Source organism: Schistocerca nitens, chromosome 2, assembly GCF_023898315.1.
Source record: "Schistocerca nitens isolate TAMUIC-IGC-003100 chromosome 2, iqSchNite1.1, whole genome shotgun sequence".
Lineage (NCBI taxonomy): Eukaryota > Metazoa > Arthropoda > Insecta > Orthoptera > Acrididae > Schistocerca > Schistocerca nitens.
The window spans coordinates 653,551,196-653,576,663 of NC_064615.1; the positions used below are offsets into that span (position 1 = coordinate 653,551,196).

The window sequence follows — 25,468 nt, forward strand, 5'->3', positions numbered from 1 at the left end:
TGGGCTGGCGATTTGCTAAGTCATCCAATAGCCAGTGCAGCTACCACACCACACTAACACATGTAAAACGAACTCACCTAATGTATGTGTGAAGAGGGGGAGGGTCCCTTCACTGACAGGAGTGCAGATACAGGTGAAAGAATTTTGTGAAGTGCTGAAAATATACTTTTTATGTAGATGATGTGCTGTGACAGGTGCCACACGGAAATAGAACAAGGGTTTTGTGATGGAACATTTTAAAGACTTTCATGTTCAAAACTGACATAATACAGTTGCAACAACTGCATACACTACTCACGTATATACTTTGCATCGTACACATGGCACACTGTAGATCGTACAAATGGCAGCAGTGATATAGGGCATGGAGTGAAACTGTAGCACCTGAACTTTCTTTCAATTTTGCATTGTACACAGTGTACAGAAATTAACTGAGCTGACTTATAAATAAGCTTGTAACGTCAATTGGGGAAGTAAACTAATTTCTTTCGCATCTCTGTTTCTCTCATCAAGGCTAACATAACACTTTAACAATGGTGAGCATATGAAGTGTGGCTCGTATTTAGGAAAAAAGAAAGGGGGGGGGGGGGGGGCATCGAACAATAACAGCAATGGTGACAAATTATGTCATTAAGCAGGTGTCTGCATTTATGCTTCTGGTTTAACTGCTTCGGTGCTGTGATGCTTTTGGTTTAATTCAACACATTCATCAGTTTTTGCAATTTTCTGGGTGAGAATAAACAATGCTCTTTCAAAAACACGTTTTGAACATCTAATTTGTGGTCGTATCATGTCGGAAAACAGCTTGATTACCTTGTACCAAGATGACATTTCAATTTTTGGTGGGTTTGTACTTGCTATTACACATCTGTGATTTTTTTAAAGAACTTATGAATTCCTTACCACAAGTTAATGTATAAAGATTGCATTTTAGATTTAATTTCCTTCACTCAGACGGATTTTGTACAAAGTATTGGAGAGGATTGCAACTTTTAATCATACATACCAATTACGTGCACTTTTGCTCATATTTTGGGGGCTTTGAACATTTTCCTTGATCCTGCATTTTCTCAATTTTGCGTTTTTAAGTCTGGACCACATGAAAATGTATATTAGGGGTTTTACTGTAGTCTCATTTACAAAAGGTAATAATGTTCTCATAAAAAGTTGGCTGTAGCCAGCAGTGAAATTTTAATTCTGATTGGAAAGTGTGTCTTGAAATTAGCTGGATGTTTGTGGTGGATATGTGTTTCTGACTGTAATTATACTACGTAAACATATGATGAAATTTGTAAAAATTCTGGATGCTGAATAATTTGGGTAAAGGTTGGTGCTAATGTTGGATAAAACATGACAGTTCTGATGTTTTTATAGAAATTTTCATGTGGTGATACATGCAATTCTACATTAGAGAGAGAGAGAGAGAGAGAGAGAGAGAGAGAGAGAGAGAGAGAGAGAGTATTCAAAAACTTGTTCCTCTTCAAGCAGCAGTCTGTTGTAAGTTGCTGAAGGAATGAAGCATTCAAAGTGCTGGAAAAGTGCCCAGGTCATTCCCATTTTCATGTCGAGTCGACCATTGTGCGCAACTATGGACCTTGGTTCAGTTTAGTCTGATGTATAATTTCTGAGTACAATTAATGCTTCCAGTCACACCTTTCTCGTCTGTAGAACTTGTGAAACCATTTCATTACGTTTGTCCCCGAGACCCAGAAGACAGTAGCTACCAGTGCCCAGGTTGATGCTGTGTTCCTCTCCTCCCAGAAGGCATTCAGTACAGTTCCACACTCCTGCCTTGTAACAAAAAATGAGTGTACGGAATTGACTGAAGGTTTCCTAGCAAATAGAACACGGTATATTATTCTCAATGGATGGAAATTTTCAGATATAAATGTAGCTTTAAGTGTGTACCAAGGAACTGTTAGGGAACCATTATGCTGCATAATGTAGATGAATGACCTAATGTAAAACACTGGAAAGTCTATGAGGCAGTTTGAGATTGATGCTTTTATATGTAAAGAAATCCCAAGACTATAAAATTGTAGCAAAACATGAGATGACCTGTGGAGGATCGATGCTTGGCGAAGGTATTGGCAGATGACACTCAACATAAACAAATGTAATTGTTTGCTTACACAGCACCTGAACAATCACAATAAACAGGGACATCTATAAAATATCTGGGAATATATTCAGATTGAAAGGACAACATAAAACCAGTCTTAGGTGATGAAGATGCTAAACTGAGAATCATTGGAAGAATACTTGGGAAGTGAAATTTACTAATGAAGGAGGTAATGAACAAAGAACCCTCATTCTTTTGAACCTTGGATATACCTTACGAGATAATAATGAACAGGAAATACTGAAGGTCCCTAGAATAAAAGTGTATTTTGCCACAATTTCAAGAGGGGTGATGCTGCCATGTTTACAAATGATTTAGCAATAAGGGTTTGTGCGAAATGGAATTCTGTAGGTTGACTGAAGTGGAGGGAGACTTGATTGTCTAAATAAAATTCCTGAGGTATGGAGTGGAGGACAATGAGGAGAACAAGCAACCCAGAAGACAAAATTAACTTCTAAATTTATTTGAATATCATTTACAAAACGGAACTCCGTAGCTGATGTGCCTCCATGCTAGTAGCCAAGTTCTTAAACAGAGACAGTGACTATTTATCGTTCTTAGCTGTAGCCTTACTGAAACCCTCATATAAAACCGAAGATCAGCAGAGATGTTGCAGGTAGCTTAACTTTTTCCCAGTAGCTTCAGCCTAACACCCCAGCTGCATCCATCATCAACTATTTCTCAAGTGTAACTCGCACTGTCTACTGCTTTCTCTAGCGCCTTCCCTCTGCATTAGAGGTAGTCAACCTTTTTATACCTGTTGCTCACTTTTGTATCTGTGTTTGTAGTAAAATGTTGTAACTGCCCACCGATTCTACAATAACAGTAATTTATAAACTAAGGACATAAATTTAATTTATAAACCAGTGTTACAGCAAGTTAAAACAGACAGTAATAATTATTTATCCAGACTTTTATGCTGAACTTTCGCTAAGGTGGCAGAATATATCACTCTTTTTACTTGTACTTTGCATACATAGTAGCATGATGTTTGATGAAATTGTATTTAGGCAATTAAATAATTAACACTTTGAATGCCATACCTGTAATATTACATTGCCTTCAATGTTGGAATTAATACCATGCCCATAATATTTTGGGCAAAGAATATCTGTAGGGACTGCCACACCCATATAATTACGAGCAGCCCTCCCACAGATGTGCCTGAAATACTACATGCACATTTTATTTTTTTCACCATATCTAATTTCTAAAAGAAGTTCTTGGTAAGTTGTTTTAGTCTTCAGTATTTGTGGTAATAAGATTTTTTACTCATTTGCACACATTCACCTTCAAAATATCTTGAAATTGAAACTTATTGGCAAATAATTGTGTGCCAAACCAAGACTTGAACTTGGGACCTTTGCCTTTTGTGGGCAAGTGCTTTACCGACAGAGTTACCGTACTTACTCGAATCTAAGCTGCACTTTTTTTCTGGTTTTTGTAATTCAAAAAACCGCCTGCGGCTTAGAATCGAGTGCAAAGCAAGTGGAAGTTCTGAAAAATGTTGGTGGGTGCCGCCATAACTTATTTCTGCCATCGAATATATGTAGCGCTACACAGGCATGCTTTGTAGGCACAAAGATAAATACTGGCTTCAAATCCTCTGCGTTCAGTAAATAAATTAAAAAAAAAAAAGTGGAAGACGAGCTTTTGTTCTCCGCCCCGAGTTTCGACCACTGCATTTTCATACATTATCCAACGAAGTAAATACAAATTCCGTATTGTTCATCTTCGAATGTAGCAGTATTTCAATGTACTACGAAAATCCGACTGGCAAGACTGTTTGGGATCTTTGTCAATATGGCCAACTCTACGTTCTGAAATAAAATAAATAAATAGGAACTTCTATGAATTGTGAATCACATGCAGTATTCTCTTCACCATAAGAATAATACGAATATAAACATTTTGCCATGTATTGTTTCGTGTTTGCTGCTATCTCATTTAAATCGTGTCTGCCTGATAAACTACGAAACTAGAGTGAGACAACAGCAAACGCGGAAGAATATACATATCATGTCATGTTTATATTCGTATTATTCTTATGCCTAATAGTGATACAGTCATAAATGAAGCACAGCAATTGACTAGATTTTTAAATTTAAGATGACTCTAATTTCTGTGCAGAATGTAATGTACTAAAGAGGCGCCTGCAAAGATTTTCAAACGGAGAAAATTTTTCGCTAAACTCTCGTTCAGAACATCATCTATCATACGCAGTGTATTATTTGGTTCTTGTTGATCATTATCAAAGAAAGCAGCAATGTAAGTAACAACAAATAGCAGTCTCTCGCCATTGTTTCGCTAATGAGACGATTCCTCTCTCTCTCTCTCTCTCTCTCTCTCTCTCTCTCTCTCTCTCTCTCTCTCTCTCTCTTTTTAAAAATTGTAAGCCGCGGTAGTGCGCACAAAAGCAAGCCATGCGGCAACAGGCGGTAAACACGCACAATCATAATGCGACAAACAATGCATGACACAGTATAGTAATGCATTTTCAGCTTAGAGTGATGTAAACACCTATAACAAAGAAAACGGCACTTATCAGATCAAAGAAAAATAAGTAATCAATTCAAACCAGACAAAGCACGCCTGACGCTTAGCAATGGCTACCTGGTAAAGCTTAATTGCTAAGGTTACAACTCGAACTAAACTACTGTAACTGTATCGTCATTCATTCAACCAAAATTGTCTCATATTACAATGGACCAACTTTGTTTCGATTTGGAGATGTGGCCTAAAACTTTTCTCCCCCTTTGAATTTAGAGTCTCCAATTTCAGGTGCGGCTTAGATTCGGGAAAATTTTTTTTCCCTTGATTTTGAGTCTCATTTTTCAGGTGCGGCTTAGATTCGAGTAAATACGGTATGCAAGTGCGACTTAAGACTTGTTCTCTCAGCCTTACCTCCACCAGTACCTCTTCGTCTACTGTCCAGACTTCACCGAAGTTCTGCTGCGAAACTTGTGGGACTAGTACTCCTGGAAGAAAGAGTATTGTGGAGACATGGATTAGCTACAGCCTGGGGAATGTTTCCAGAATGAATTTTCTTATTAGCACACTTTCAGCTGTTGAGTGAAAAATTCATTCTATTATCAGACTGTTTTTCCATGTCCAATTTAAGCTCATTGAGGCGGCTGCTAAATCCGACTCTATCCTCTGTAGTTACGGTATTTTATATATATGATATTTCAGGAAAGTAATAAAATTCTCTCTTCAATAGGTTTTTAGTGTCGCTACTCACTCATTCAGTAAAAGTAATAAATCTTGCACTAAAGTAAGAAGAGGAGGTGACAAAACTGCCGTGAAGTAATGCATTAGCAGCTGTAGGTTGGTAGAATAATGTACACATAAGGGGCCCAGGGAGGGTGAGGCTAGCTGCACTAAGTGATAAATTGCACTGCCCAATGGTAATGATCGTAGTGGGTGAGTCAATGTCACCACACCACGGCAATCATTATAGGTGACGTGACTAGGTGCCACCTTTTGAAATTATTGTAATCGATCTGTTTCTTTTAAAATTCTGATAAAAATATTTATCATGTTTAATGAATTGTTCTACCAGATTTCAGAAATATTTTAATTTTTTTAGCTAAACTTAACTCAAAAATTTAAGTCTTGTTAGTAGACGTCATTTTTCCCGATGATTGTTGTATTCAGTGTTTTCAGGTTCAGGACCGTACTTACACATAAGTACCTCTTTAAAAGTATGTTGTGAGTAAAAGTCAACAACAATTAATGACATTTTCTTTTAAAACTTGTTTTTGTGGTGGGTATAATACAGGGTGTCCCACTCAAACCTCCCTGATTTCAAGTACCCTGGAGAGAAAAACCACAGTAGACACGACAATGAAAAACACACCACATTGTAGAGCATCTCAAAGAATTTATATTCTCGCATCAGAAAGTGCTAAGTATCATCGCCTAAGTGCAGCCTGGTCACATGAAGTGAAAATGGTGACTCCACACAGCACGCGCAAGCAGTAGTGTGGTTTGCAGAAACAAAATCGCCAATTACTGTGCAAAGAAATTATCGTCATGTGTATGAATGTGATCCAACTGATGTGAAAAGAATTAAGGAATGACATAGGAAGTTTCTGGCAACAGGAAGTGTTTTTCATAACTTTCTGGTGTTGCACATTACGGAGTTTCAGAAGAGACAGTGGAGGACATCAGACAAACGTTTCTCAGAAGCCCACATAAGTCAATTCGTCGAGCATCTAGGCAATTTGATATAACTCGATCAACATTGCATCGTGCAGTTCACCAGCATCTTCGTATGTGTGCTTACGAAGTGCGAATTCTGCAACATCTGATGCCAAACGACAAACCACGCAGACAAAAATTTGCTTTGGATATGCGGCAGGGTATTGATATGGATGCCAGCTTCCAGGAAAGATGTTTATTCTCAGATGAGGCAACCTTTCATCTGTCAGGAAGGGTTAATAGGCTTAATGTTCGGATTTGGAGTTCACAAAATCCGCACGTTGTGATTGAACATGTTCGTGATAGCCCTAAACTAAATGTCTGGTGTGGGCTAATGCACAACAGGACCGTTCTTCTTTGCGGAACAAACAGTGATTGGGTCAGTGTAACTGGACAGATTGGAGCAGTTTGTGTACCCACAGATACAAGAATAGCAACCCAACATCATTTTTCAACAAGATGGAGCTCCGCCGCATTGGTCTACGGTTGTTCGCAAGTTCCTGGATAAGGACCCATTGCCTGGCCACAACGCTCACCTGACATTACTACACTTAATTTCTTCATGGGGGATTCTTGAAGAGCCGCGTATATGCGACCAAAGTGGACGATATTCCTATGTTGCGACATTGTATCACTAATGTGATTGCAACAATAACAGAAGAAAGAAATTGAATATAGACTCAATATTCTTGTGCTAAAAATGGTTCACATGTAGAGGTGTATTGATGATAAATAAATAAATTCGTTGAGGTGCTCTACAATGTGGTGCATTTTTCACTGTTGTATCTACTGTGGTCAGTGGTCAGTGGGAAGTATCCAGATAACCCGGACGGTGTAACACTGTGCCAAGATGTGCTGGCCATGCACCTAGGCATGTTTAGCCACAGGGTGATCCTCAATACCAACAATCACTGTCTGCCTGTGTCCGTTCATGTGAATGGACAGTTTGTTGCTGGTCATTCCCACATAGAAGGCTTCACAGTGTAGGCATGTCAGTTGGTAAATCATGTGGGTGCTTTCACACGTGGCTCTGCCTTTGATCGTGTACACCTTGCGGGTTACAGGACTGGAGTAGGTGGTGGTGGGAGGGTGCATGGCACAGGTTTTACACCGGGGACGGTTACAAGGGTAGGAGCCAGAGGGTAGGGAAGGTGGTTTGGGGAATTTCATGGGGATGAAAAGGTCCTACAGGCCAACCACAAATTAGAACAGCATTCCACTCTCCACCTTAAAAAACTATCCAATTTCCTGGTTTCCCACCTCCGGAAAGGCAACTCACTCACCCTCCACAACCTTTCCAACAAACCTCAACCTCCTCTCATTGCACACAGACCCAGTTCTCCCATCTACTCAATCTCCCACTTCCAGCTCCACTCCCCCCAAAACCTCAAAATTCTAGTCAACACAATCTGGAACCACAACACCCCAATTCAGTAGTTAACCTTCCCTCCAAACCTCTCTCCCAATCCAAAACCTCTGTCCTATCCAAAGGCTTGACCTTCAGCCCTACTCCCAGAGATGTCAGTCGAGGCGGAAGCCCTCATCAAAGATTTACTGTCCTACACTCATAGTCTCCGCTGGAAATATCACTTTGCCATGAAGAAAAATAATAATCCTACTCCTAATGATCCAACTCCCCAAGACACTATCCAAATTGAACCCTGCCTGCAACAGTTCCGCCCTCCGTCACAGTGGGACCCACCTCCTCTTCCACAAAATCACCCTCTCCAAACTTTCCAGGAATTTCTCACTTCCAGCCTTGCCTCTCAATCTTTCTTGAAAAACCTTAATCCTACTCCCAGCATCACCACAGCTGAAGCCCAGGCTATCCGTGATCTGAAGGCTGTGACCGATTCATCGTCATTCTCCCGGCTGACAAGGGTTCCATGACCTTGGTGCTTGATCGTCGGGAGTATGTGGCTGAGGGACTGCGTCAGCTTTCAACCAACACTACATACAAAGTTTGCCAAGGTAATCCCATTCCTGATGTCCAGGCGGAGCTTCAAGGAATCTTCAGAACCTTAGGCCCCCGACAAAACCTTTCAGCTGACTCCATCAACCTCCTGACCGCACTGACACCCCGCACCCTTACCTTCTACCTACTTCCTAAAATTCACAAACCCAAACATCCCGGCTGCCCCATTGTAGCTGGTTACCAAGCCCCCACACAACGTATCTCTACCTACGTAGATCAACACCTTCAACCCCTTACAGGCAGTCTCCCATCCTTCATCAAAGACACCAACCACTTTCTCGAATGCCTCGAATCCTTACCCAATCTGTTACCCCCGGAAACCATCCTTGTAACCATTGATGCCACTGCCTTATACACAAATATCCCGCACGTCCAGGGCCTCGCTGCGATGGAGCACTTCCTTTCACGCCGAGCACTTGCTACCCTACCTAAAACCTCTTTCCTCATTACCTTAGCCAGCTTCATCCTAACCCACAACTTCTTCACTTTTGAAGGCCAGACATACCAACAATTAAAGGGAACAGCCATGGGTACCAGGATGGCTCCTTCATACGCCAACCTATTTATGGGTTACTTAAAGGAAGCCTTCTTGGTTACCCAGGCCTGCCAACCCAAAGTTTGGTACAGATTTATTGATGACATCTTCATGATCTGGGCTCACGGTGAAAAAGAACTCCAGAATTTCCTCTCCAACCTCAACTCCTTTGGTTCCATCAGATTCACCTGGTCCTACTCCAAATCCCATGCCACTTTCCTCGACGTTGACCTCCATCTGTCCAATGGCCAGCTTCACACATCTGTCCACATCCAACCCACCAACAAGCAACAGTACCTGCATTATGACAGCTGCCACCCATTCTATATCAAACAGTCCCTTCCCTACAGCTTAGGTCTTCGTGGCAAATGAATCTGTTCCAGCCCTGAATCCCTGAACCATTAGACCAATAACATGAAAACAGCTTTCGCATCCTGCAACTACCCTCCCAACCTGGTACAGAAGCAAATAACCAGAGCCACTTCCTCATCCCCTCAACCTCCCACAGAAGAACCCCAAAAGTGCCCCATTGTGACAGGATACTTTCCAGGACTGGATCAGACTCTGAATGTGGCTCTCCAGCACGGATACGACTTCCTCAAATCCTGCCCTGAAATGAGATCCATCCTTCATGAAATCCTCCCCACTCCACCAAGAGTGTCTTTCCGCCGTCCACCTAACCTTCATAACCTCTTAGTTCATCCCTATGAAATCCTCAAACCACCTTCCCTACCCTCTGGCTCCTACCCTCGTAACCGTCCCCAGTGTAAAACCTGTCCCATGCACCCTTCCACCACCACCTACTCCAGTCCTGTAACCCGGAAGGTGTACACGATCAAAGGCAGAGCCACGTGTGAAAGCACCCACGTGATTTACCAACTGACATGCCTACACTGTGAAGCCTTCTATGTGGGAATGACCAGCAACAAACTGTACATTCGCATGAACGGACACAGGCAGACAGTGTTTGTTGGTAATGAGGATCACCCTGTGGCTAAACATGCCTTGGTGCACAGCCAGCACATCTTGGCACAGTGTTACACCGTCCGGGTTATCTGGATACTTCCCACTGACACCAACCTATCAGAACTCCGGAGATGGGAACTTGCCCTTCAATATATTCTCTCTTCCCGTTACCCACCAGGCATCAACCTCCGCCAATTTCAAGTTGCCGCCCCTCATACATCACCTGTCATTCAACAACTCTTTGCCTCTGTACTTCCGCCTCGACTGACATCTCTTCCCAACCCCTTTGCCTTTACAGTGTCTGCCCATGTCTGTATATGTGCGGATGGATATATGTGTGTGTGTGTGTGTGTGTGTGTGTGTGTGTGTGTGTGTGTGTGTGTGTGTGTGTGTGTGTGAGTGAGTGAGTGTATACCTGTCCTTTTTTCCCCCCCAAAGGTAAGTCTTTCCGCTCCTGGGATTGGAATGACTCCTTACCCTCTCCCTTAAAACCCACATCCTTTCGTCTTTCCCTCTCCTTCCCTCTCCTTCCCTCTTTCCTGATGAAGCAACCTTGGGTTGCGAAAGTTTGAAATTTGTGTGTGTGTGTTTTTTATTGTGTCAAAGATTATGTGACTTACCAAACAAAAGCGCTAGCAGGTCGATAGACACACAAACATACACACAAAATTCAAGCTTTCGCAACCAACGGTTGCTTCATCAAGAAAGAGGGAAGGAGAGGGAAAGACGAAAGGATGTGGGTTTTTAAGGGAGAGGGTAAGGAGTCATTCCAATCCCGGGAGCGGAAAGACTTACCTTAGGGGGAAAAAAGGACAGGTATACACTCGCACACACACACCCACCCATATCCAACCGCACATACACAGACACAAGCAGACATTTGTAAAGGCAAAGAGTTTCGGCAGAGATGTCAGTCGAGGCAGAAGTACAGAGGCAAAGATGTTGTTGAAAGACAGGTGACGTATGAGCGGTGGCAAATTGAAATTAGCGGAGGTAGAGGCCTGGCGGATAACGAGAAGAGATGATATATTGAAGGGCAAGTTCCCATCTCCGGAGTTCTGACAGGTTGGTGTTAGTGGGAAGTATCCAGATAACCCGGACGGTGTAACACTGTGCCACGATGTGCTGGCCGTGCACCAAGGCATGTTTAGCCACAGGGTGATCCTCATTACCAACTAACACTGTCTGCCTGTGTCCATTCATGCGAATGGACAGTTTGTTGCTGGTCATTCCCACATAGAAGGCTTCACAGTGTAGGCATGTCAGTTGGTAAATCACGTGGGTGCTTTCACACGTGGCTCTGCCTTTGATCGTGTACACCTTGCGGGTTACAGGACTGGAGTAGGTGGTGGTGGGAGGGTGCATGGGACAGGTTTTACACCGGGGGCGGTTACGAGGGTAGGAGCCAGAGGGTAGGGAAGGTGGTTTGAGGATTTCATAGGGATGAACTAAGAGGTTATGAAGGTTAGGTGGACGGCGGAAAGACACTCTTGGTGGAGTGGGGAGGATTTCATGAAGGATGGATCTCATTTCAGGGCAGGATTTGAGGAAGCCGTATCCGTGCTGGAGAGCCACATTCAGAGTCTGATCCAGTCCCTACCCTCTGGCTCCTACCCTTGTAACCGTCCCCAGTGTAAAACCTGTCCTATGCACCCTCCCACCACCACCTACTCCACTCCTGTAACCTGGAAGGTGTACACGATCAAAGGCAGAGCCACGTGTGAAAGCACTCACGTGATTTACCAACTGACCTGCCTACACTGTGAAGTTTTCTATGTGGGAATGACCAGCAACAAACTGTCCATTCGCATGAATGGACACAGGCAGACAGTGTTTGTTGGTAATGAGGATCACCCTGTGGCTAAACATCTCTGCCAAAACTCTGCCTTTACAAATGTCTGCTTGTGTCTGTGTATGTGCAGTTGGATATGGGTGTGTGTGCGAGTGTATACCTGTCCTTTTTTCCCCCTAAGGTAAGTCTTTCCGCTCCCGGGATTGGAATGACTCCTTACCCTCTCCCTTAAAAACCCACATCCTTTCGTCTTTCCCTCTCCTTCCCTCTTTCCTGATGAAGCAACTGTTGATTGTGAAAGCTTGAATTTTGTGTGTGTGTTTGTGTGTCTATCGACCTGCCAGCGCTTTTGTTTGGCAAGTCACATCTTCTTCGTTTTTAGATATATTTTTCCCACGTGGAATGTTTCCCTGTATATATAATGTGGGGGATGGGGTAGGTGCAGGTAGTTGTGTTTGGGGGGGGGGGGGTGCTAGCTAATGTCTGCTTGTTGCATTCGGGTATTAGTCTAAAAAACGTTAGGAACCACTGCCCTAAATTATCATAAAGTCACTTCAGAATCTGTCGTCATTTGTGTGGAACTTCGGTGTAGTGCTGTGATTACTGTTAGGAGAGACATTCTCTCTGCATGTGTAATACCAGAAATTAAAAGTTTTGTTATAATCTTTTTGCACGTACCTTTGCTTCTTGTAATCTTTATTATTGTGTTTGGAATGTGTAAGCTTACTACTCCATATGGCCCTCCCCATTGTGAATCTGGCTTTCAAGATCTGCAGTGTCTTACTGAATAAGTGAATAGCAACAAGTTGTCACCTGCCTTAACCCTCAAGCAGGTGCACCTATTTTTGCAACATGAGCGGGCGCGCGGTGGACTTTCTACATATGCAGTTAAAAGCTGTCATTATGCTGCCAAGGGAAACATGTATTATCTAAATGACAGTTTAATTTTAGTTTATTTAAACAACAATACAAAAAACTTATATTTACATCGCTATTTTACTATTTGATTAAACAAATAAGAAACTTTCAAATGATTCTATTACTGCAGCTGCCATATCAATCTATTCCAACACTTTTTTAAGCACATACTGAACAAAAACACCCTTTCAGTGCAATATAAAAGGACAGAGGATTTATATATTGAAGAAGTATCAGTTATCACACAGTTCCTTCGATCTACACAGTAAATTGTCTTGGGCATTTTCAGGAAATGCTTTACACTTCACACGTGTGGACTGTTTTTACATATCCTTTGTAAACAAAGCTATGACATGAGTTACACCTTATGGTAGTAGATGTGTTTTTTACTTGTGCCCATGTCACGCGTTGACCTCTTTTCTTGGTGGTAGGCCTTTCAGTTCTTTCAACACATTGATCTTTGTATTTCATGAGGAAAGTTGCAATGTCGGCAGAAAGGGAAGGAATATTACCTCTTTCCACTAGTTGTGGATTCATGAGAGAGAGTGCTAAATCTTTCAAGAAAACTCTTCTCTTTTTTTTTTCTTTTTTTTTGCCTGAAAAATTATTTGAGCATTGATTCCTGCTATATACATGTGAGCATAGAATACAACCAATCGCCATCTTCTTGTCACCCGTGCAACGGAATAGGCACCTCCCAATTGATCGACGTCGTCGAGTCCTTCCTTTGTCATATTCTAATCCAAAACTATCTCTGATTTACCTGTAACTGTGTCAGTGGTTCCAAAATCGCGCACAATTGAAAGTAATATAACTGCCTTGTTTTGTTTTGGCACATACAAAACTAGAGTCTTATCGTTCTGAAAACCAAATGAGGAGGAGTGGATATCCCAGGTAAAAATTCTTGTGGAATCTCGCGTTTGTTTTTTCTCAATGTGTCAATGCATGTTAGTCTTTTTTTCAAAATGGAGTTGGCTAAGGAATAGCTAGTGTACCAGTTATCCATTGTAGTGTTTCTTCCTGAGCCTTCAGTCTGAGTACTAGCATTCCTACAATATCGCGGGGAGAATTAGAAACATTGTGTGGTCCTTTAGGTTCTTTTCCACAATATTGCTAGTGAAGAATGTTTTAGTATTTGCTAAAACAAAAAAATCTTTATCCTGTACTTCGCTGGTTTGTTCGGGATATGCTGAGCAAAACAACTGTGACTCCAGAAAGCTTGCAAATTTTTGTCTGCTGTCACAAACTTTCCTATACTATAAGTGGTCTTGCAGTTCACCACAAAGGCATTCAGTGTTTGCCTTATTGCAGCAAATTTATCTTTTACTCTTCTTTCTTGCCTTATACTCTTATCGTCAAAACGGATACATCGTAAAAGGAACAGAAATCTTCTGTAGCTCATCACAGCTCTTGTGATCTCCATACCAGTACCATCTGCTGTCCACTGTTCAGTGACGTTTGTGTGGTTTGCTTTCTTAGTGCCAATCAGATACAGCAGTCCCAACAGTGCCATTATTTCACACCTTGTAGTTTCCTTAATGTCCCTTTCTCTGGAATATTGTACACATTCTTTCTTAGATTGAATGTATATGTTCGTGTATTTTACAATTGCATCAATCATTTACAGGCTAAGTATTGCCCATAAAGCCTCTGTTTCACTCGTGACCCCTCTGGCAGCACATGTAGGCCCAGGGAATATTTTTACAATATTCTTTCTTATTTTTTTTTCTCCACGTCACATTAGAACATATTTTATTCCATTTATAGGTTTTATCAAAAAAAACACCAGTGGAGAGTGGCTCTTCACAGTCATTATCTAAATCATGGACTTGATCAGAATCTGAATCGTGGCTACTTTGTGTGATAAATTCCTCCTCTTCTTCTTCTTCTTCTTCTTCTTCAGAGTCATCATCATTTTTGTTGTCTGGTACAGAGTTGAACTCGGGATCCTCGTTGAGTAATGAACCAAGCTTGTTGTCTGTCACCTTTGATCGCTACCTGCACAGTGATATACCCGCTTGTTACGTGTTACCTTTTGATTTGATTAAAAAGAACGAAATAAAAGTGAAGGAAAAGTTACTTAAAAGACCGGGCACGTTGCGTACTTTGTACACGAATATGACACACTCCCAGTTTATTTTAAATTACTGTAGCTCACATGGACCTTTGACAACACAATTTCTCGCTGTGCTAGCTGAAACAATAGTGCAGGAATAGATAGGGGCTTGCTATTGTAAAACAACAATGGAACTGTGCATGACAATGTTGTTTGCGATTGGCGCATTTTATACACAAGCGTACCTGCTCGACGGTTAAACTCTTTCAGTTTCTGTTTCTTATCAGTTATTATTGTGTTGCTTCTGGTTCTCTTATTTTTTGTATTCCTTCTCTCTCTATTCCCCCCTCCCCTCTCCTGCATGCTTCCATTGCATTCTAGCTCATGATTTGTTTGCATATGATTCATAATCATAACTTACCATGTTGACTCTTGTTGCAATATTCCTGGTATGTTTGCTTTTCTACCATACATTAGTTTGAATGGAGTGCACATGTGGTGTTTTAAACACAAAAATTGCATATTGTACTCACTTGACAAAAAAATGTCTTAAATATTCAACCAGTGTCTGGTGGCTTTGCTCTCTTGTGCCATTAGTTGCTGGAGGGTAAGCTGTGGTCTCTGTTTGCTCAGTTCTCAGCAATTTACACACTATTTGATAACATCATTCAAAAAATTTCATTCATTATCTGTTAAAAGAATTAATGGATTCCCATATCTTAATAGTGTGTGTTTCATAAATGCTTCAGCTATGGTCTGCATCTTATCTTTCTATCTGGACTGATAGTGTAAACGTACTCAAATCATACTGAAAAGTTAACATATATATCTCTTACCTTTACTTATAACAATACCAGAGAAGGAAAGTTGCTACTTACCATATAGCGGAGATGTTGAGTCAGGATAGGCACAACAAAAAGGTTTACACAATTGTAGCTTTCGGCCATAAAGGCCTTTGTCAGCAGTACACACACACACACACACACACACACACGTCTGCAGTCTCGGAGAGCTGAAACCACACACTTGTACTTGACATGTGTAAAAGACCCACTATGTCCATTGAACACATTTCAAACTCTGTCCCAGCTGTGGATAATTACCCAAAGCATTCTCGTTTTTGCTTGAGTATACTTATTTCTTTGGCATGACAGACACTTCTGGACAAAGTCCTGAGTATCATGTCATCCTAATGAATTATCGTGCATCTCTCTTAATATATACTCCTTCTCTTGAAGACTAATTTCTGCTTTACTACCTGCTTTCATTACTGCCTCTGGTATTACTTGCAGTTGGCACACACTTGTGCGATTATTCTCCCTGCTTGCTTCCACTACAGAGCTTTGCTCTGTTCCTACATCACTATTTTTGTGAATTATCTGTTTCCTGTCTCCATACTTCTGTTATGTGGACCTTACCCTACTAAGAGCATTCGCATTACTATCCAGCCTCTCTGATACCTCGTAATTGTAACTTTTTGAATTGGTGTCTATTTCAGGAGAGTCAAACTTAGATCCTTCACTCTATAAAGAGCTGTGGTGTGTTACCACCATAAATATTTGTCCATTAACATATAATCAGAACTGCTTCACTGCACATATCATTACCAGCTGTTGTTTTTCTGTGGTACTGTAGGTTTATTCTGTGTTGTTCAATGATGTCGATACTTAAATGTTGGGGAAATCCTTGCCAACTTTCTTGCTTTGTGACAAAACTGCATCCAAAGCTTCATTACTCACATCTGTTGCACTATGAATGGCTTCTCACAATCTGGATACGGAAGTATTGGTGGATGAACCAATATCTCCTTCAATTCCTCAAAAGCATTGTTTTGTCTTCCATCCCATTCATATTCCGTTCCTTTCTTTAATAGTTCATGAAGTGGCTTCACAATTTTGCTATAATTTCCTATAAATCTTCAATAATACCCTACTTACCCCAAGAACCCATTCCATTCTTCGGTCATTCTTGGTTGAAGAAAGAACTTTACTGTTTCCACCTCTGGCATCTTTGGTGAGAGTCTCATGTTCATAATGGAATGACTTAAGAAGATTACACCTTTCCTTAAGAACTCACACTTAACCAGTTGCATCTTTGAATTATGCTCTCACAGTCTGTGAAACATTTCTCTGAGTGTCTCATTATGCTGTTGCAAGTTTCTTCCATAGCATACTACATTGTCTAGATTAAAAAAAAGGAAAAAGAAAAGAAAAAACATTCTGCCCCTTGAACACCAGTCAAAACTGTGTCCGCTAACAGCTAAATACATCTTGGAGCTCCTTTTGGTCCCATTGGTGTTTGAGCTGAACATGCTTTTCTCTGTATCTTTTTTGTGTGTCAGTATTTGATGGTAACCACTTGCAAGATCTAGTATAGAAAAGTAATGTCCCCGTGTTAATTGGTTCCAAGCATCTGAGATATTAGGTAGCAGTAATGCATCACCTACTGTATTATCATTTAACTGCCTGTAGTCCACTATGACACTCTACTGGTGTTTGCCACTGGCATCTCTCTTTTTCGGAACCAACAGTAACGGCACATGCCATGCACTCTTGCTTTCAACAGTTGTATGCCTTTCAGCATTTGCTCAATTTGCTCCTTTAAGACTGCTTTCAGTGTTACTGGTATCTTGTATGATCTTGTGTTCACCCCCTTCTCTGCATGTTCCAGTGCTATCAGCGTCCTATGCTCACTGTAGATGTATGTAACAGTTTATTATTTAATAAAAATCAAACAACGGAGAATCCAGGATGGAATGCAGCAATATTGCTACTCACCTTACAGCAGAGATGCTGAGTCACAGATAGGCACAACAAAAAGAATTTCACAAATATAGCTTTCAGCCAGTAAGGCCTTCATCAAAATTAGATGACAAAACACACACACACACACACACACACACACACACACACACACACACACACACACACATACATGACAATAGTCTCTGGACAACTCACACACACATGACTACAGTCTCTGGCAACTGAGGCTGCTCGGTAGAACACACACTAATGCCAACACAACTCACACACACACACGACTGCAGTCTCTGGCAACTGAGGCTGCTCGGTAGATATGGTCCGTCTCTATACTCAGTTTTACTCTCCAGCATTGCAGTTTTCGGTCATGCATTTAAGTGATAAACTCTTGGTTGTTTTTGTAAAGCACCAATACTGCTTCCTGTCTTTGCCATGATTCTTTATCATCTTTTACTTCAAATACTTTCACTAGTTGCACCATTTCTTCAGTCACTAATCTGAACTTCGTCCTCTAACAGATTCATTACCCTCACTGTGCACCTGCTGTTTCGTACTCTGGTATGCACACCAAATGTGTAATCTCCTATTTCAGGATAACAATTTCGTTACATGATATCTTAGTAATTTACCATCCACTTTTAACATCATTATCTTTCCCTTCCATGGCTTTATTTTCCATGGGACTCCTAATCTATCTCAAACCCATAACCAATAGATTCCACTTTTCCTATTAAGCATATGTCTTCCATTTGTATTCTCAACACTTTTCCCACACAGTGGAACTTAACCTTATGCTGTATTAGAAAATTTCAACCAAGCCATTGTACGGAATGTTTAATGCTGACTCATACACATGAAACTTGTGCCCAATGTCTTCTGCACCTTCCACATTTAGGTGTATTTCTAGTGCACCTACTGGTACTTACCACTTTGCTGGTGACAACTAACTTCTTCTTCTTCTTTCTTGACTCTACAGCTCATGATGAGCCTTGGCCTCTTCTGCAATTTCCTTCCATCTCTCTTGGTCCTTTGCCAATACTCTCCAGTTTCTATAGCCCATCTTCCTAAGATCTTCAATCACTCCATCTTCCCATATGGCTCTTGGTCGACCATGTCCTCTCTGCCTTCCTGGCTTTCCTTGTAATATTCTTTTTGGTACTTCTGTATCATTCATGCAGGCCACATGTCCCGCCCACCTCAGTCTGGATGATTTCACTATCCTTCTGATGGGTTGGTCTTTGTATATGGTATACAGCTCATGGTTGTATCTCCTCCTCCATCTTCCTCTTTTACAGATTGGGCCGATAATTCGTCGAAGTACCTTTCTTTTGAATGTATCCGGTGTTTCAATATCTTTAGCTGTTAATGTCCAGGCTTCAGAGGCATATGTAAGCACTGGTCATATAAGTGATTTATACATAGTTAATTTTGTGGTACGAGTCAGGAGCCTTGAGGATAGAAGTCTTGTTAGGGCAAAATAGGCTCTGTTGGCCAGTATTAATCTCTGCTTAATTTCAAAGGAGGTATCATTTAGATGTGTAACTGTCGAGCCCAGATACTTGAAATGTTCAACTCTCTCAAATGTATAATTGCCCATTGTTATTACATTTGGCATATTTTCTGTATGTGCTTTTCCAGCTGCCATATATTTTGTTTTTTGTTCATTAATAATTAACCTCATGTTCCTACTGGCCTGTTCAAGAGCTGTAAATGTCTCTTCCATTGCTTTTTGGGTTCTTGCTGTTATATCTATGTCATCTGCTTAGGCCAGTATCTGCACCGATTTATAGAAGATTGTTCCTCTGTTCAGAAGGTTTGTGTTTCTCATCACCTTCTCCAGAGCGGCATTAAAGAGAAGACATGCCAATACATCCCCTTGTCGCACTCCATTTTTAATACTCAATGTGTTGGACATCATTCCTCCTATTCTTACACTACCTTGTGTTTCGCTCATTGTCATTCTCACCAGCCTTACCTGGTGACAACTAACAGCCAAAGCTTTTCTGCTTCATTAATACTAACTTCACAACTGTCAGGAATATTAATCTTCTATAGACATAATGGTATACCTGTGTCTCTCAACAGCTTCAATTTCTACCTTAATTTTACACAGGGCAACACTATCACATTGTTCTCTGCAGCTTAGTTTATTACTTGAATCTGTATTCGATCTTAACAAATTCTCTTCTTCAGGTGCAGTTTTCTTGCCATATCCAGTCTATATGTTATATACTCTCTACTTTGGCCATCATAAGTTACTTTACTGCCTTAAAAAACCTACTACTATCAATATCTGGTGGAATATAAATACTTCTGGATGAAAGATGACCATTCACCAAAAAGCAGAAGTGGTGTGTTGTTGATAGGCATACACAGAAAGGAAGAAAACTTGATAGCTCGTGGAGTAAGCCTGTTTGAGCTAGAGTCACACACACACACACACACACACACACACACACACACACTTACACACACTCACACACATCCTACATGGTGCCGGCTGAGCGCATAGGTGGCTTGGAGGGAGCCAGCCAGTTTGCAGCTAGGAATGTGAGAGGGAAGGGAGGCAGGTAAGTGGCTGTGCATGTAATCACAGTTGTAGGAGCCGATGGGAGAGGCACAAGTTAAAGGTGACATGGGACCGTAAATGGGGAGTTAGCAGAGGAACTTTTGGGTGAAGAGTGCAGGGACAATGGGTTACCAGAGATTGAGGCCAGGACAAATATGGGAGTGGAAGCTGTGTTGTAAGTATAACTGCCATTCGCGTAGTTCAGAGAAGGTGGTGGTGAAGTGTCAGTATTTTACCGCTATGACTTGTTAAACTTATATTTTGGCAGCCTAGGGGCAGTAGAGGTATATTACCCACACAGCACTTGTATACAAGTAATTATACAAATTATGAGTTCTGTATGTACAAAGTTTGGTTGAAATTGCTCCACAAGTGCCTGAGTTATGTCTGTATGTTACCACCCCTCAAAAATGCGCCTCTCCTTCCCCCCCCCCCCCCCCCACACACACACACGCACATATTTATATATAGGTACAGTCCCTTACATTTTGTGTATGCTATTGTTCTTACCAATACCTCATTTCTTCTAAATGTGGTCTTCTTTCTTTATCTCTCGGTAGAATCCATATTTCACTTTCATACGGTATAATATAAATAGCCCTAATTTTATTTTCTGGAGTTGCATTACTGTCTCTCTTTCTTATTTTATTTGTTAAATGTACGGAATTGTGTTGTTAATGTATTTATTAAACATCATAGTTTTGTGCTTGATTGTTCTTGAAAAGTTAATTGTATTTTAGACAGTTGACCAAATTTCTACATTGATAAAAGTTGAACTACACAATTTCATCATTGCTTTCATTTTTATAGGTGACAACACAGGTGTTGAGACGTCAGGTGAAGTTGGCCAGAGTGGAGGGGATGCAGATCAGCAGCAGCCACCTGACGGAAGCAGCAGCAGCAGTAGTACTGTCATTCCTGTCATCTCAGTCACAGATGTTTCAGTTGAAGAAGCAGGCGAGGGGGAGACACAGGATAGTTCAAATGCAGGTGATATTTTAGGTTGGTAACGCCTCTTTTGTCTTTGTTAGAGATTTCCTTCTGTACCTAAAGAAAATTTTTGGGTTTAAAGTTGCATGACATGAAGAGCACAGCAATTTATCCATGCATTATTTCTTTCAATATTTTATCAAAACTGGACACTAATCGGTAGCGAGTTACCTTATTTTCCAACTATTCAAGATCTTCCGTGACTATATGAGAAAAAGTGCTACTACGGCTGTATCTTGAGAATGTCTTTATTGTCTCACAATACTAGTTTCGGCACCACTTTACTGCCATCCTCAGGCCCACTGCCAAAAGTTGGGCCAAACAAAATGTTCCATACCCTGAATAAAATGTTTCATATCCTGATCAGCAAACAGCCAGTTAGTACAAAAGTTAATTACAGTTTAGACACCCACAATATGATCGACTCCAAAGAAAACCTTATTATACAATTAGTGACCACACACACACACACACACACACACACACACACACACACACACACACTGACCATAGTGCTGGTGCTCACCTCACACACACCTGTAACAAAATAGTCACAATTGCGAAGCATTTTAAAGAATTCCCCAAATTTGTATTGACTGTTATCATAACAACAAAAACAACAATGAAAATTACCATCTCCAACCACAGTACAGACTGAAATGTCAAAGTGTAACTTGAAACAGCTGCAAGAGCCATGCAAGGTTCAGGAAAGGTGCACAGTGTTCCTGCTCCTACAGTGCACAACAGTTTGCAGCCTCAATCACTGTGCTGATAACGCCATCATAGCACAGTACATATTAACTCAAGCTGCGTTAGTCAAGAACCTCTGAATATATCATACTTAAACACGGTGAAGATTCTACTTGGCATAAAACAGAAAACTAATGGAGTGTACGCTCTCCTGCTGAAAGTGTACTTAACAGAGTTCATGTACTGTTTCCACAAAGTGTCTGTGTCATTCAGTTGAGCTGACTTAGTCCTTCATGCAATCCTACAAGCATATATCATTGGTATTGTTGGCATCAAAGACAAGCTGGGCAGCTTTACTAGTTCCACTATACCCAACAACCAATTGGCAGTTCGTTTGCATTATGAAACCCAACTTTTTCAGGGATTTTTACTTTTGCTTCCTTTGAAAGTGGCTTCTTATCTATCTCCATAACAATCTGCGTCTTAAACTTGAACGATGACACAGAACATTGTATTTCCATTTTTTAAAAAAACAGCACAGCTCAGTGCAGCACTTTCGAAATGTTTACACAGTCCCTTCCATCCATCTTGCACTGCTCGGTGATGCTGGCAGCCTGGCCGCTAATGAGGATGCTCCTTGTCGGCACCTCAGGGTGGACTGGTGTCCAGCACAGATACTTGACACCAAAGATGTACTGGCTCATTGCACAAGCTTTAGAATTGAATAGTTATCTATTGTTAAAGCAAAAAGTGTATTGTAAAGGACAAATTTAATCAAATGACTGGTGCCAGATTTTGCAACCTGATACAGGCTTGGGCAGCAACTTTACATAGGATGCCTACATAGTGTGAGCCACTGCCCAGCCACATCATCACTCCAGGTTCAGAAAGACAATCAGTGCTGCCTCTTGATGAGTAAATATCGCTACACCGCACTATACATAGAGGTCAACTTTCTTGCGCCGTGGACACACTAGTGCTGAATCAATAGAAGTTGTTAAAAGTGAAAACTATTTGTTTCACTAGTGCATTATCTCCTGCCACTGCCAATTTAACATAAACTATACTGTGTGTAACATGCTGAGTAAACATTTCATAAGTGCTGTGCTGTGCTGTGCTGTGCTGTGCTGTGCTATGTAGTCATTCAACTTTAAGATGCGATTGTTATGAAGAGAGATAAGGAGACACTTTCAAAGGGAGCAAAAGTAAAAATCGTTGAAAAAGTTGGGTTTCATAATACAATATGTGCTGCATTTGCACAGAGTTGAAAGATACCTATATCCACACTGAAAAAGATAGTTTAACAACAAAATAGTCTGTTGGAAACTAAAAGTAAAAGTAGTGTAAATGTCAAAAGGAAAAAGTAATATGCTAGTTACTTTAAATATATGGAGCTGGAATACATTACAAAGAAATGTTTACAGACCCCATATGCTTACATTATCACAGTGATATTACATGGAAAAAAAAGAAAAAAATTATAAAAGAAACTATTCTGGTGGCCGATATCTTCAACACTGAAGATTTCTCTGCACTAAGGGGTGGATCTTGCCTGAACTTCTCATAATGCTCCAGTTGCTTCTTCTGTTTATGATAGCTTGACATGCTAATCATAGGTTTAATAAAAGATTATATTCGGCCTTTCTTATAGGGAGCTGTTCTTACAATTAAAAACAATCTCATTTTCATTCATGATTTGTGACAAAATAATGCCAAGAAGCAATTTTTCAGTAGATGGATAAAATATTGATATGTAATTGACCTTCCCCCATGAACCATGGACCTTGCCGCTGGTGGGGAGGCTTGCGTGCCTCAGCGATACAGATGCAACCACAACGGAGGGGTATCTGTTAAGAGGCCAGACAAACATGTGGTTCCGGAAGAGGGGCAGCAGCCTTTTCAGTAGTTGCAGGGGCAACAGTCTGGATTATTGACTGATCTGGCCTTGTAACATTAACCAAAACAGCCTTGCTGTTCTGGTACTGCGAACGGCTGAAAGCAAGGGGAAACTACAGCCGTAATTTTTCCCGAGGACATGCAGCTTTACTGTATGATTAAATGATGATGGCGTCCTCTTGGGTAAAATATTCCGGAGGTAAAATAGTCCCCCATTCGGATCTCTGGGCGGGGACTACTCAAGAGGATGTCGTTATCAGGAGAAAGAAAACTGGCATTCTACAGATCGGAGCGTGGAATGTCATATCCCTTAATCGGGCAGGTAGGTTAGAAAATTTAAAAAGGGAAATGGATAGGTTAAAGTTAGATATAGTGGGAATTAGTGAAGTTCGGTGGCAGGAGGAACAAGACTTTTGGTCAGGTGATACAAAATCAAATAGGGGTAATGCAGGAGTAGGTTTAATAATGAATAAAAAAAATAGGAGTGCGGGTTAGCTACTACAAACAGCATAGTGAACGCATTATTGTGGCCAAGATAGACACAAAGCCCATGCCTACTACAGTAGTACAAGTTTATATGCCAACTAGCTCTGCAGATGATGATGAAATTGATGAAATGTATGACGAGATAAAAGAAATTATTCAGGTAGTGAAGGGAGACGAAAATTTAATAGTCATGGGTGACTGGAATTCATCAGTAGGAAAAGGGAGAGAAGGAAACATAGTAGGTGAATATGGATTGGGGGGAAGAAATGAAAGAGGAAGCCGCCTTGTAGAATTTTGCACAGAGCATAACTTAATCATAGCTAACACTTGGTTCAAGAATCATAAAAGAAGGTTGTATACCTGGAAGAATCCTGGAGATACTAATAGGTATCAGATAGATTATATAATGGTAAGACAGGGATTTAGGAACCAGGTTTTAAATTGTAAGGCATTTCCAGGGGCAGATGTGGATTCTGACCACAATCTATTGGTTATGAACTGCAGATTGAAACTGAAGAAACTGCAAAAAGGTGGGAATTTAAGGAGATGGGACCTGGATAAACTGAAAGAACCAGAGGTTGTAGAGAGTTTCAGGGAGAGCATAAGGGAACAATTGACAGGAATGGGGGAAAGAAATACAGTAGAAGAAGAATGGGTAGCTCTGAGGGATGAAGTAGTGAAGGCAGCAGAGGATCAAGTAGGTAAACAGACGAGGGCTAATAGAAATCCTTGGGTAACAGAAGAAATATTGAATTTAATTGATGAAAGGAGAAAATATAAAAATGCAGTAAATGAAGCAGGCAAAAGGGAATACCAACGTTTCAAAAATGAGATCGACAGAAAGTGCAAAATGGCTAAGCAGGGATGGCTAGAGGACAAATGTAAGGATGTAGAGGCTTGTCTCACTAGGGGTAAGATAGATACTGCCTACAGGAAGATTGGAGAGACCTTTGGAGAGAAGAGAACCACTTGTATGAATATCAAGAGCTCAGATGGCAACCCAGTTCTAAGCAAAGAAGGGAAGGCAGAAAGGTGTAAGGAGTATATAGAGGGTTTATGCAAGGGCGATGTACTTGAGGACAGTATTATGGAAATGGAAGAGGATGTAGATGAAGATGAAATGGGAGATAAGATACTGCGTGAAGAGTTTGACAGAGCACTGAAAGACCCGAGTCGAAACAAGGCCCCGGGAGTAGACAACATTCCATTAGAACTACTGATGGCCTTGGGAGAGCCAGTCATGACAAAACTCTACCATCTGGTGAGCAAGATGTATGAGACAGGCGAAATACCCTCAGACTTCAAGAAGAATATAATAATTCCAATACCAAAGAAAGCAGGTGTTGACAGATGTGAAAATTACCGAACTATCAGTTTAATAAGTCACAGCTGCAAAATACTAACGCGAATTCTTTACATACGAATGGAAAGACTGGTAGAAGCAGACTTCGGGGAAGATCAGTTTGGATTCCGTAGAAATGTTGGAACACGTGAGGCAATACTAACCT

At 41.0% G+C, this 25,468-nt stretch overlaps 1 protein-coding gene across 3 annotated transcripts in view; it reads left to right on the plus strand.

Annotated features, from left to right (window-relative positions):
• Window positions 1–25,468, plus strand: part of LOC126236771 (nucleoprotein TPR-like) — a 315,616-nt gene that overhangs the window by 254,632 nt on the left and 35,516 nt on the right. For 2 of the 3 annotated variants that reach the window (XM_049946342.1, XM_049946343.1), the window contains exon 33: window positions 20,709–20,900. In XM_049946342.1, the coding sequence (XP_049802299.1) occupies window positions 20,709–20,900 (192 nt within the window). The remainder of the gene's footprint in view (window positions 1–20,708; window positions 20,901–25,468) is intronic. The other variant, XM_049946344.1, reaches the window with a different exon arrangement.